Consider the following 13,766-nt stretch of genomic DNA (forward strand, 5'->3'; position numbering starts at 1 on the left):
CTGTCTGTCTGGCTGGCTGGCAGGGCAGGAGGGGCTGTGTGTCTGTCTGTCTGGCTGGCTGGCAGGGCAGGAGGGGCTGTCTGTCTGCTCAGGAGGTTTTCTGTTCTGCACTGTTCCAAATGGATTCGTGGCTTCCTCTGTGGTTCCCTCCAGGATCAGACACAGTCACAGAACGTCTCACACGGGAGGGACCACGGGGCAGTTACGGATGTGGAGCTGGATAAAAAGTCCCAGGTTTTACCTTAATGTATTTCTATTCACCTCTCTTTTCCTGGAGAGGAAGAGACAGAAGGCAGGTTTTGCCCCAAAAGAGCTTCTTTAGCCTGTTTGCCATGCCATGGACACGGTGCAGGGTAGCATGGCAGGCTGCAGTGTCCCACTGGCACGGGCAGAGGGGTGACCACGGGCACGGGGGATTCCCAGTTGCTCTGGCAGAGGTTAACTGGGAAGCAGCAGAGCAGGACTTCTCCAGTGCCTTCCTTGGTGCTGTCCCCATCACGCCCATGGAAAAGGCTCCCAACGCTCAGGGTTTGTCAGCTGGGAAAGAGCTGCTGAGCTGGGATTTTGGGAGCACCCACTGGGTTTATAATGCCCATTCTCCCTCCCCAGTAACGTTTCCCTCCCTGCCCCATCTCCACCTTCACAGAGAGCCAAGATTGGAACGGGGTCCAAGGCTGCGGACGAGAAGACAAGAAATGCCATTTCCAAACTGGACAACAACGGCAGCCGGGACCGCATGAAGCTCTCGGATTTCAACTTCCTGATGGTGCTGGGAAAAGGGAGCTTTGGCAAGGTGAGCCTCCCCTCGTGTCTGCACCGGGCACTCCCAGTGGTGACTGGGAGCACTGGTGGCACGGCGCTGGCAGCCCAGCTTGGCTGCCCCCGTGTCCCAGCGGGGAACACCGGAGATGTCTGGTGAGACCAGCACAAATCCATCCTTTTGGGAAGCAGGGGATGAGCTGTGTCTTTAAAGCTCTTTTTCGTTTGGTTGCTGTTTTCTTCTTCTCCAATAATTACAAATATATGGGAACATTTTAATTAACTCCCCAGACCGGTTGTGAGCAGTAACAGAATTTCATTCTCCTGGTAATTATGTGACTTGGAGCCTTCATTTTTCTTGGGGTCTTGCCAAGTCTCTTGATTTCCTTTCGGGATCCCAGTGCTCCAGGGAACGCTGGGGCTCTGCAGGAGGTGGGTGCAGTGTTTGCAGGTGTGAGGGCTGGCCCAGCCCCACTGCCATTAGTGAATTGCCTTAATTGCAGGGACTATTGCTGTGCCTGCAGGCTCATTCCTCGGGCAGGTAGCAGAGGTGAGGAGGGTGTGCAGGGATGCTCCCCTGAGCACAGGGGTGCGGCAGGAGCATCCCTTCCTTCCCAGGCTGGCACTGGAGCTCTGGGAGGTCCCATCCCTTCCTTCCCAGGCTGGCACTGGAGCTCTGGGAGGTCCCATCCCTTCCTTCCCAGGCTGGCACTGGAGCTCTGGGAGGTCCCATCCCTTCCATCCCTTCCTTCCCAGCCTGGCATTGGAGCTCTGGGAAGTCCCGGCTTCTCTATGGGCGTGTTCTCCCTCTCCAGAGGTGGAGAGCTCGGAGCTCCAGGGAAGCATTTGTGACAGACAGGGAACGGGGAGGTCCTGGCGGTCCCCAGAGCCTCAGCCCTGAGCTCGGCGTGGTACCTTGAGCTGTGGGCTGGCACTCTGGGGTGCAGGACAGCCCCGTGCCTCGTGGCCGTGCTGCTCTCCCGCAGAAATGTCCCCTGTCCCCTCCCTCCCGGCGCCCCATCCCTTCCGAAGGCAGTGCTGGCAGCTGGAGACTCTGTGCTTGTGCCGTGTCCCCCGCCGCCTTCTTCCCTTCAATTTGACAAACATTAGCAAACTCCTCAGTCGGCTCTGGCTTATATAAGGGAATGTGTGACAGAAACTGTTCCCTGGAACAGAATGTTATAAATATGCTAATTAGCGCTAATTAAAACAGCACGTTGGTTTCTCCGGGTAGATGCAGCCTCGCCCTCACGTGTGCCTGCACCTCCCCAGGCATCCCTGCTGCCCCGGCATCCCGGCACGGGGACACCCAGGTGCCTCGGCTCTGTCCCCGCCTCCCGGGCGCGCCAGAGGTGCCAGATGTTCGGGAGGGGCCAGGCAGAGGTGCCTGGAGCAGGGAGAACAGCCCAGCTCCCCAGCCCCTGGTGTGCCCAGCAGCTGGCTGTGTCCGTGGCACTGCCGTCCCTCTCCAGGGCTGGCACCTGCTCCTGTGCCTGGCTGCCTGCTGCCAGCCTCCCTCCCGCCAGGCCCTGCTGGCTGGGAGAGCTCTTGGACTGCAGTCTCAGTGTCTGAGCGAGCCTCTGTCTGTCTCTGTTAACCCTTTGGCATCAGGACCTCAGATTTCCTGCTCAGTGCTTTGCTCTCTCCGCGCTAGCCAGGGTCCAGCAGCACGCTGGCCTCGGTGGAGTTGGACAAAGTTGCTTTCTCTGTGTTCAGAATCTCTCCAGCCCTTATGCTGGAGCATTCCCAAACAAATACTCTATATTACAGGAATAAATCAAGTTAAATACCAGCTTTTTTTTTTCTGCACCAATAAAAAGTTAAAAAGGAATGCAATCTGCTTCCCAGCGAGTGCGCTGGCAGATGGAGGTCCCCCGAGCCAGGCCTGGGGGGAGGAAAATGGATCTGCCTTGGAAAAGGGGGGCGTGGGTCTGTGTGCTCCTGCCTTGGCGTGCTCAGCCCCAGCACACAGATGTCCCTGGGGTCCCCGTGGGCTGCCCAGGACCGTGGCTGGTGGCAGCCCCACGAGGCTGGCACCGGCAGGGAGACGCTCCCACGGAGGGAGGCAGCGCTTGGCACAGCCCACCCTGGGTTTGCTTTGCTGTATTATAAATAGAGGAAAGTGAAATTAGGTGGCTTGCTCATATTTTTGCAGCTGATCAATCTGTGGTGCTCTGGAGCTGTCAGGCTTTTCGGGGTTTGTGTTGTTTTGCTGAGCAGGGCGGAGCCTTTGGCCGCTGCAGCTGTGGGCTCCAGAGCAGGGAGAGTTCTGGGCTGTGAAAACCTTCCAGCTGTGCTGTGCCCTGCTCTGCTCTGGCTGTGAAAGCTGGCAGGAGGGCAGGGCATGGGCGAGGCTGGGTGCCTGCTCCCCCTGTCACCCATCCCCGCCCTGGGCTCTGGGCTGTGCCAGGGGCACCAGGAAAGGCTGGTCACTGAAGGGGCTGCCCAGGGAGGTTGGGAATGCCCATCCCTGGAGGTGTCCAAGGAGTGCCTGGATGTGGCACTCAGTGCTCTGGGCTGGGGACAAGGTGGGCACAGCTGGGACTCCATGGGCAGCCAGAGGGCTGGGACACCAGAGGGTTAATTCTGCTGTCCTTGGTGTCTCCAAAGTCACCCTGAGACCCACTCATGTGTCCTCTGCCCGTCTGCCCCAGCCTGAAGCACATTTAAGTTCCACCCTATCGATGTTGACTTCACATAATTTACTTCCCAAACCCCCAAGCTGCTGCTCCTGACATGACTGCAGGATTTCTGCCAGCTCCTTCAAATGAAGAGCAATTCATTTCCACCCAGCGCTCATGAGGCCGTGAGAGAGGGAGAACGGGAACCCAAGTGAGCTTTCAGAGTCACTTTGTCTGCTGGCAGCCCAGGGAGCAGCTTAGGCTGATGGAGCGTGGTGGGTCGGGCAGGGGACCCTGGCTGGGCTGACGGGATTAACCCGAGGGATTTGCACCAGCAGAAGCAGTGAATCCCATTAACTGCAATAAATAAACGTGGACATGGTGGGACTGGCTGGAAAGGGGAGGTTGGGTGGATTCTCCTGCTGAGAGGGGCCTTGGCTGAGTGGTGAGCCAGCAGGTGACGGGGTTTGCTCGCTGCTGTGGAGGGAGGTGCTGAGGCAGAGAAAATCATCTGGGTTTTTTCTTACTATTCACTAGAGACCTGATTTATTAAAGAAATCTGGATATTGATCTAGCACCGATATCCAACTGTGACAGACAAAAGCTCTCTAACAGTTTAAAGTTAGAAAGTGTATGTTCATTGCGGCGCCGGGCAGCGTGCGGGACAGCTCCCAACTACACACTGCACCTTTCCAATGATTACAGAGTCCTTTTATCCACACCAGAATTGAATACCCAAAATACAAATACATATTCATCATTTTGGTCCATCCCATTCCTTGCTTCCTATGCTAATCATTCCCAAAGCTATTAAGCATGCAGAGTTTGTTCCTTGAAATGGGTCGGTGGTCCCTTTCATGGGAGGGGTCCCAAAATGAGGAAGTAAATGAACTCTTCCTCATTCTGACCCTTCTACCTTTTCAATGCAAATATGACAAATGAACCTTGGTAGAACTCCCATTCCCTGTCTTCAACTGGTTTCAGAACAGAGGAGGCCCACAATTGTCTCATGTTCCTAAAAGCTATTTGTCAGTTTCTATATTCTTCATTATAAACCCAGCTAACTAAACATTGTGCTGACAAGCAATCAATTATCAGTTAACTACTAACTCTTAACTTCATCAAGGCCTACTTACAGAATCCCTTTATTTTAATTAACTCTAGTAAGGCTTATCTCTAACTAAAATCTTAGCTCCTTTAAAATCTCTAAATCTCTTAAAGTTTATGTTTCAGACTAACTCTCCTCCACTTCAAATATTTACCACCTTGTAATCTGATGGACTCTGTCTTCAGTCTCTTGCCACCCTCCCCGATGCTGGTGACATTCTGAGGGTGCCAAACCAGGCCCTGACTCCGGGGTGAGGGGTGCTGGAGGGTGAGCTGGGCTCAGATACCATCACAGCCCTTGGGCTCGAGGGCAATGAGGCAGTGAGGAGGAGATGTGCAAGTCCTTGGATTTAGAGTCCCTAAATGCTTTTGGGAACAGCCCTGGCAGCTGTGTGCAGTTTGGCACCTGCAGCTCTCCTCGGGGCTGCAAGGGGAGCCGCAGGGTGAGGAGTCACCAGCTGGGGCCGTTTCGGCTCCAGGCTCTGTAGCTCCACGTTCCCAGGGTTCCACACGTGTCCTGTGCCTCGTGCAGGTGATGCTGGCAGAGAGGAAGGGCACGGACGAGCTGTATGCTGTGAAGATCCTGAAGAAGGACGTGGTTATCCAGGACGATGACGTGGAGTGCACCATGGTGGAGAAGCGCGTGCTGGCGCTCTCGGGGAAGCCTCCATTCCTGACCCAGCTCCACTCCTGCTTCCAGACCATGGTAAGGGCTGCTGCCACAGCTGGGCCCACCAAGGGGCGCGGTGGGCTGGGGACCCCGAGCGCTGGGAGCCTGGCACCTTGGGAAATGGATTGGAATGGTGTCCAAGGCCAGGCTGGAAGGGGCTTGGAGCAACCTGGGGCAGTGGAAGGTGTCCCTGCCCATGGCAGGGGGTGGGACTGGCTGGGATTTAAGGTCCCTTCCACCCCAAACCACTCCAGGATTTTATGTTCTCTGTATACATCACTGCACTTGCCAAAGCAATTGTGTGTTCTCTGCCTTGGCAGCCTCACTCCTTCCCCAGTTCACTGGCAAAAGTGCCTCCAGGGCCAAACTGTGGGTGTGTGACAGGAAAGTGTCATGCACAGCAGCTGCACCATGAGATGTGCTCACCAGGGAGCTGCTGGTGACATTAGAGGTGATTTCCCAGCCCCTCAGGTGCCCTAGCCCACAGCATCCCTTATGGCTCAGTAGCAAAGTGCTGCACTTTTTCCCAGGACTCATTCCTCTGATCAAAGCCCTGAGCAAAGGCAGAAACCTAATCCAAACTGCGGGAAATCCACTTTTCCATGGCTGTGTGACTGGGTTTGTATGAGCCAGGAGTGGAGAGGAGGACAGGGGACCTTTAACACAATCCCTGCCCGCCCTCAAGCAGCCTGTGAATGAGAATGTCCAGGTGCACATCAGTGAGAGCCAGCAGAGGGAATCAGCAGAGTCCTTTAGAACGATGACAATGCTTTCCAGGAGGATTACATTTTAATATTGTCCCAGAAATTTCATTTACCAAACACATTGAGTGTATTTAAAGCCTGCGGCCCGGCTTTGCAGCACAGCAATCAGAATGTGGCAGGAGCAGCTATTTCCCACAGCATCTCCCTGGCATCTGAAGTGAGTCAGCGCGGGATTATTCCTGGCAGACCTGTAGTAGCTTAATAGTAATCGTATTTGTAATGTAATCAAAATGTATAGCAGGGTGTATTATCAAACGCTGGCACAAAGCACTTTGATTTCTGGGAGCACAGTCCAGAGCACAATTCTCCACTGGGGCTGTTGGCTCAGCGGCTCCAGGAGAGAGAAAAGCCCTAAATCTGCCTTCTAAAGAAAAAGGCAAGATGAGCAAGGGGAGAGCTCCTGCCTGGGGCTGGAGGGTGAGAGGTGCCTGCGCTGGGGGATCTGGGGTGCTCTGACAGGCCCCAGGGCTCTGGGAGGGGGCTGAGCTGGGGTCCCTGGGTGTCCCCAGGTGAGCTGTGCCTCTGCTGTGACCTCGGGGGCACGGCAGTGAAGGGCACAGCAGCCACAGCCACGCTGAGATGATAAATCACAGAATCCTGGAATGGTTTGTGTTGGAAGGGACCTTGAAGATCATCCATGGGCAGGGACACCTCCCACCATCCCAGGCTGCTCCAAGCCCTGTCCTTGGGCACTGCCAGGGATCCAGAGGCAGCCACAGCTGCTCTGGGCACCTGTGCCAGGGCCTGCCCACCCTCCCAGGGAGGAATTTCTCCCTAATATCTAGTAAGGGGTGGATGGGGAGCGTGGCTGTTGTCCTGGCTCTGCCTCTTGTTCCCAGCGTGCAGTCAGGCAGGGGATGGAGCAGTTAATCAGAAGGGCACTGAAAGGAGCCCTGGGAGTGCCATCCTGGCTGCCCAGGGACGGGGGAGCGTCACCAGCTCCGTGCCAGGCTCTGCAGTGGGTTTCCATCTGCGTGCTGTGCTGCTGCTGAGGGTTTGGAAGCTCCAGCCTTGGCCAGACGCCGTCCTTGGTGGCACGGGCAGAGCCAGGAGAGCTCCGTGCCCGTCCCTGCGGGCAGCCCGTGGGCAGCCCTGCCATCTGCCTGCCTTGGTCACGGCACGGCTCTGCTGGGCACCAGCCCTCCCTTCCCCAGCCAGGGGAGGAGAGCTCAGCTCCTGCTTTTAGAGCTCAGCTGGCTGCTTCAAGAGCCCGTCCTTTTAATATTCTTCCTCCCTGAAGCAGATCGATATATTTAGGAGGCAGCTGCAGCCGAGCCTGTCGCGGGCTGGCTGCCGTGGCGGTGCCTGCTCAAGGTGACATTGCCACACGTGGCTCCCCGCGGGGCTGGCCGGCCCTGCCAGGGCTGTCCTCCACTCCAGGGGTGCTCCCAAATCCCCAGGCAGCTGAAAAGCCAAATTCCCTTCTCTATCCCGTCAGTGCCACGTGTTTTACACAGCCCCACTGCCCCTGTGCCGCTGTGTTCCATCCCCTGGGGCTGCCCCACAGCTGGGGGGGGGCTGTGCTGGGGCAGCGGCTGCTGAACCTAAATCCTCTGGGTGGGCACTGCCAGGCTGGGAAATGTCCTGTGGGTGCTGAGCCCATTCCTCTGGGTGGGCACTGTGAAGCTGGGAAATGTCCTGTGCATCCCATTCCTCTGGGTGGGCACTGCCAGGCTGGGAAATGCCCTGTGGCTGCTGCCCCCCAGTTTCCCCTCAGCCCTGGTTATGGCAGTGCTCCAGCTGCACCTCTCGTGGGCTCCCTGCCCTTCTGCAGAGCAGGGCAAGGCTTATTTAAGGAGGAAATGAGCAGTGGGAAATGTTTTATTATGTGGAAATGTTTTATTATGTGATGCTGCCAACCTGCAGCTCCCGCCGTGCTCCAGCCTCTGTGTCCTTCCTTCCCTCTGTGGGTGGGATGGGGCAGCCTGGGCTTGTCACTGGGCTCTCATGCATGGAGGGCCCATGGCACTGCAGGCCTTGTCCCCAGTCCCTCTGCAGCTCTCCTGGAGCCCCTTCAGGCCCTGGCAGGGGCTCTGAGCTCTCCCTGGAGCCTCCTCTTGTCCAGGTGAACATTCCCAGCTCTCCCAGCAGAGGGGCTCCAGCCCTGGGAGCAGCTCCATGGCCTCCTCTGGACTCCCTTAACCCCATGTGAACATGGCCAGACCCCTCAGCCCAGGCTGGAAGGAGTGAGGAGAGGGCTGCAGCTCCCTCCTGCCCCCCCAGCTTGACCAGGGGTCCCCTGCAGAGCTGGGCACCCCTGGCACTGCCATCCTGGGAGAGGGCTGGAGCGTCACACACCCCTCCTGGGGCACGGCCGAGTCCTGGTGGCCGTGGATGGACTTTGGTCCCCATGGGAACTGCTCGTGTCTCCCTTGACTGAAGCCATGGAGTGCCTGGGGAAAGGCCAGCAGGGACCTGCAGAACAACGCTCTGAAAATGGCTTCTGCCAAGAAGAGCAAATGTGTTCCCAGGGAGTGAAAAACCTCTGGTTTAGGGATTCTTCCACTTGCCTTCTCCAGTGGAGCTGTCTGCGGAGGGGCAGAGCTCCAGTCCTGAGCATTCCCAAGGAACTGGTGCTCATGGGCTCTGTATGGACAGCAGCCCCTGCAGCCCGTGGGGGGGACAGGGATGGTGACTGTGCTTCCCTGGAATTACAGACTGGAGCAGTCACCCGGGTTCCTGTTTCTGACCCCTGCGGGTTCCCTGCTCTGATAATCCTGTTGCTAATTGCTCTTTTTTCCCTTCAGGATCGCTTGTATTTTGTGATGGAATACGTGAATGGTGGGGACTTGATGTACCAGATCCAGCAGGTCGGGAGGTTCAAGGAGCCCCACGCTGTGTGAGTGCAGTGCTTTGGCACCTCTGGGGTGGGTATGGGATGTACCTGTGTCACGGGGCTGGAAACAGAGTCCAAGGCTTTGCAGTGCAGCTCCTGGGCAGAAATCAGGAACGGGAAGATGCAGAAGAGCTCTTTGTCTGATGCTGGTGCCTCCACCTCACCCTTGGGGTACACTGTACTTGTAAGCAATTGAGCTAAATAGATAAATGTAGGTACATAAAGGCACAAGGCAGGGAGGTGTGGAGGCTTCCTGGGAGACTCCAGGCCTCTGCTCTGCCTGGTCCTTTCCCAGGGGATGAGGCAGGGTTTGGCTCCTCTGCCAGGGTGGCCAACCTGAGTGTCAACTGGGGGCTCCTGGCTCCTGTTCCTTGAGAGCTGGGCAGAGCAGGATGTGTTCCTGAGAGCCTTCAGATGCTCACAGAAAACCCACAAACGCTGAGCAGAGCCTGGTGGGCTGTCTGGTCTCTGGCAGAGCCCTCAGACCCGGAATGTGCCCAAGGGCAGCGTGGCAGTACCTGCTGGCTCCGGGAGCAGGGACGACTGTCTGAGCCACGCTGCCAGCGCGTCGGGAGGAGCAGCCCTGGCTCCAGCTCTTGCTTAATTTGTGCAACCAGAAGTGACAGCCCCCAGCAGCCCGGTGGCATCACTGCCAGGTCCAGCTGCCTTGGATCATGCCTGTGTGATCCTCCTCAGGAATTTCCCTGCCGTGGCTGCCTTGTCCTTTGGTCACATCTGCCTGACGCGCTTCCTTCGCTGCCATCCGATTGGGAAGGTGTTCATTTATCTCCTTTAATTATCAGTCTTCCTTTTAAACCTCCTCTTTCAGATTCTACGCAGCAGAAATAGCCATCGGGCTCTTCTTCCTGCAGAGCAAAGGCATCATTTATCGGTAGGTGAGCGCGTTCCTCTCCCTCCCTTCCCCTGAGCTCCACCAGAGCCGGAGCCATGGGCAGAGCAGCTCCGGGCTCCTGCTCTGCCCCCAGCCCGGGGCTCTCCCTGCCCGTGCCATGGATGGGAGCTGGCAGCTGCCCACAGGCAGAATGACAGGATCCTAAAGGCTGGAAAAGACCTGTGGGATCACTGAGTCCAACCATTGGCACGTGGTGTGTCCCAAAAGGGAGCTGGGAGCCGCGGGGCGCCCCTGGTTTGGGGGAGGTTCCTGCTTCACCCTGGTTCTCTCCTGCCCCTGTTCCATGTGCTCCTCTCCACACAGCACAAATGCTCCCTGGCAGCCTGGACCAGCTCCCAGCCCCGGATTTGGCTGCAGGGCGCTGCTCCCTTACCATTGCCACTGGAGTCAGCGCTTGCCACTGGCTTGTTCCGAGCTCTGCGCTGCCACTCTGTCACTTCTGCTTCAGCCACTGAGGCTTCTTTGCCATTCCCAGCATGATTCCAGCACCCAGAGGTAGCTGGGTCATTGCCGTGTGTGGGACCAGGCTCACAGGCTGCTGGTTTAGCTCTGAAACCAGCGTTCACTGCTCTTCCCTGCTTGGGAGAGTTCCCAGAGCCCAGGGTGGAGCAGAGCATCCTAATGAGTGTCAGATCCCATTAAGTGCTCTGGAAAGGGAGATGCCAACAGTGCTGCTGGAGTCAGGAGATGCTAAAGATGAAAGAAATGGAACAAACTTGACGTGAGGGCTGGTTTTTGCCATCAGCTGCTACGGAGAGATTCTAGGTCTGTTGGTCCCCAGTGGCTCCGCTTCCTTCCTTCCTCCGGATCCGAATCCCAGCTCATGTCCGTCTGCTTCAGGCCTGTCAGGGTTCTGAGCAGTGACATGATAATTAGAAAATACAGCCTTGAACCCAGCAAGAATGTATAAACTGCACCAAAATACCCAGTGTTTGCTACAGAAGTGTCCTTGAGGCTGGAGCATCCACCTCTGGAGTGGTGGCTCCAGGCTGGGATTCGGATCCGGGGATCTGCGGTTGGATCCACCTCTACAGTTTGGGCAAAGGAGCAGAGCTCCAGGGGGTTGGGTACCACAAACAGGTATTCTGGGGCTGAGGATCAGAGGGAAACACAGCTGGTTTGTATTTCGGGGGGGCAGAGCACAGGTGAGGCAGGGACTTGTGCTGAGTAGGTGCTTCTCCATCACGAGAGCTCTAAGTGCACTTTGATTTTCACAGGAGTGAAAGGAAAAAATCAATTAAATCGGTCTCCTGCCAGATGAGTGCTTTCCATCACACACTTCAAAGCGCTGTGCCCAGCACAGCATTCCTCTGGGTTAAAAGTAAAATCAACACTCCATCCTGACAGATCTCTGACTTATTTTCACTCGTTTCCCCAAACATTTTCCTACGAAGGGTGTGGGTGTGAGACGCGGGCGCGGCTCAGCCGCAGCAGGGCTCTCGCGTGGTGCGCTGTGTCACGGGTCTGCTCTCGCCCTGCAGAGACCTGAAGCTGGACAATGTGATGCTGGACAGCGAGGGGCACATAAAGATCGCCGACTTTGGCATGTGCAAGGAGAACATCTGGGACGGGGTGACCACCAAGACCTTCTGTGGCACCCCGGACTACATCGCGCCCGAGGTACGGACGGAACGGCGGCCGATGATCCCGGTGCTCCCTGCTGCTCCCGCCCTTTGTGGGGTGACCTTGCTCTGGGCAGCTTTGCAGCTGAAACGGGGGCATTCAGGAATTCACCATCAGCCCGCAGAGTTCGTGCCCCCGGCACTGTGCATCCCCACATCCCCCTAAGGGAACAGGGATGCTGGATCTGCCTCCCTGTCGTGCTGTGTCCTGCTTCCACCTCAAGAAGCAGCACGTCCTCATGCTGCTCTCCCTGCAGTGTGTTTTCCCTCACTGGGGGTTTTCCCATGTCCGTCCTGCTGGCAGCTCTGTGCCTCTTCTGTCCTTGGCATGCTCAGACCCACTGCAGGTTGCTCCTCACTTGCTCCCTTGCTCCTGGAAAGGACAAAGCCAGGAGTTCAGCTCTGCCCCTCACTCTGTGTGATAGAAGCTTCCAGCACACTGTGACCAGTGAGAAACAGGGAAGTATCAGTGGATAATATTTTCCTGTGGAGTGGAAATCCTTAGATCTCTCCAGCTCACTGTCTGCAGTGAGGGGCCATTTGTCTGAGGGGGAGAGGCTCCCCATCCATGGCTCTAGATCCCCACAAAATGACTTTGCATTTGGTTATTACTGATGTGATAGAGTCACACATGACGCTTCCATGAAGTGCTGGATGGGCACGGTTTAATGGCAGACTTGTGAAACTCAGAGGAGTAATTATTCTCAAGTGTTTGTACCCTTCACTTAGAAGTATCCCTCTAAACTCTTGTCACTCTGCTGAATTTGCAATGATGAAGTTAATATTTATTCATTTAAATGTTTTAGAGAAAGATTCTCTTTGCTAGGACATAATGCACTTGTGTCCTAAACCACGTTGTGTTTGTTGCACCCAGTGAGGTTTCCCATTGTTGGATCCAACGTGTTTTCCATCCCTCATCCCACCAGGATTAATTCTGCTGGTCTTGGTGCAGAGCTTGTGACTGTGGGTGATTAATGCTCCTTCAAAGCAGGACAAATGACCAGTCCTCCGTGTGTTTGCCCAAGTGCTTAGACTTTAACTCTTATTTTCTTCTCCTTCCTGTAATTCTTTTTCCAAAAGAAGAACAGCAAATGGGAAATTAGGATGCAAATCACTTTGGCACCCAGAAAGGCATTACAGCCTGCTGCCCGTGGGTCCCAGAGGGGCGACCCCGCTGCATTTGGGAGCAGCAGTAAGGCTGGTGCTTGTGGTGCCATGGCCACGCTCCAGCCTGGGCCCTTCTGCTGCTCTGTGCCTCCTCCTTCAGCGAGCTGAGTGTGCTCAGGCCGGTGTGGCTGCAGGGTGAAACTGTCCTGCGCTTTGCCTGACCCATTTATGGGCCTTCTGCTATTCCAGGCAGGGCTCTGCGTGCCCAGGTGACAGGGACAGCCTGCCCAGGTGACAGGGACAGCCTGCACAGGTGACAGGGACAGCCTGCACAGGGCCCCGTGTGTGATTCCCTCTGAACAGAGCTGCTCATCACCTCTGGGGCTGTGTCACCTACAGGGCTGTGTCACCTCTGGGGCTGTGTCACCTCTGGGGCTGTGTCACCTACAGGGCTCTGTCACCTGCGGGGCTCTGTCACCTCTGGGGCTGTGTCACCTGTGGGGCTGTGTCACCTCTGGGGCTGTGTCACCTCTGGGGCTGTGTCACCTGCGGGGCTGTGTCACCTCTGGGGCTGTGTCACCTCTGGGGCTGTGTCACCTGCAGAGCTCTGTCACCTCTGGGGCTGTGTCACCTGTGGGGCTGTGTCACCTACAGAGCTCTGTCACCTGCAGGGCTCTGTCACCTGCAGGGCTCTGTCAGCTGCAGGGCTGTGTCACCTGCTGGGCTGTGTCACCTCTGGGGCTGTGTCACCTGTGGGGCTGTGTCACCTACAGAGCTCTGTCACCTGCAGGGCTCTGTCACCTGCAGGGCTCTGTCACCTGCAGGGCTCTGTCAGCTGCAGGGCTCTGTCACCTGCAGGGCTCTGTCAGCTGCAGGGCTCTGTCACCTGCAGAGCTCTGTCACCTGCGGGGCTGTGTCACCTGCTGGGCTGTGTCACCTCTGGGGCTCTGTCACCTGCTGGGCTCTGTCACCTGCAGGGCTCTGTCAGCTGCAGGGCTGTGTCACCTCTGGGGCTCTGTCACCTCTGGGGCTGTGTCACCTGCAGGGCTCTGTCAGCTGCAGGGCTGTGTCACCTCTGGGGCTCTGTCACCTCTGGGGCTGTGTCACCTGCTGGGCTCTGTCACCTGCAGGGCTGTGACCTTCCCAAGCCGGCCATGGGGGACAGCACAGGACAGGGGATTTCTTTCAAGTGCTCTTCCCTTTTAAAGGCTTTATGGTGTGAACTGCTCCCACCCGAATTTCCCAGGGCTCTGGTAAAGAGCAGGGGGAAGGCTCGGGGTCCCTCAGGGGAGGGATTTCAGTGCTGAAGTGTGTCCCAGGGATTAACCCCGTCCCTGTGACCCGCTGCAGCTCGGAGTGGCTTTGCC

The 13,766-nt window shown here is 56.8% G+C and overlaps 1 protein-coding gene across 2 annotated transcripts in view; it reads left to right on the forward strand.

Annotated features, from left to right (window-relative positions):
• Positions 1–13,766, forward strand: part of PRKCB (protein kinase C beta) — a 90,868-nt gene that overhangs the window by 59,251 nt on the left and 17,851 nt on the right. For both annotated transcript variants that reach the window (XR_008433751.1, XM_053957659.1), the window contains exons 9-13: positions 647–793; positions 5,020–5,193; positions 8,669–8,760; positions 9,587–9,649; positions 11,152–11,290. Coding sequence is in view for 1 of the 2 variants with exons in the window: in XM_053957659.1 (XP_053813634.1) it covers positions 647–793; positions 5,020–5,193; positions 8,669–8,760; positions 9,587–9,649; positions 11,152–11,290 (615 nt within the window). In the remaining variant the exon portion in view is untranslated. The remainder of the gene's footprint in view (positions 1–646; positions 794–5,019; positions 5,194–8,668; positions 8,761–9,586; positions 9,650–11,151; positions 11,291–13,766) is intronic.

This window comes from Vidua chalybeata, chromosome 16 (assembly GCF_026979565.1).
Source record: "Vidua chalybeata isolate OUT-0048 chromosome 16, bVidCha1 merged haplotype, whole genome shotgun sequence".
NCBI lineage: Eukaryota > Metazoa > Chordata > Aves > Passeriformes > Viduidae > Vidua > Vidua chalybeata.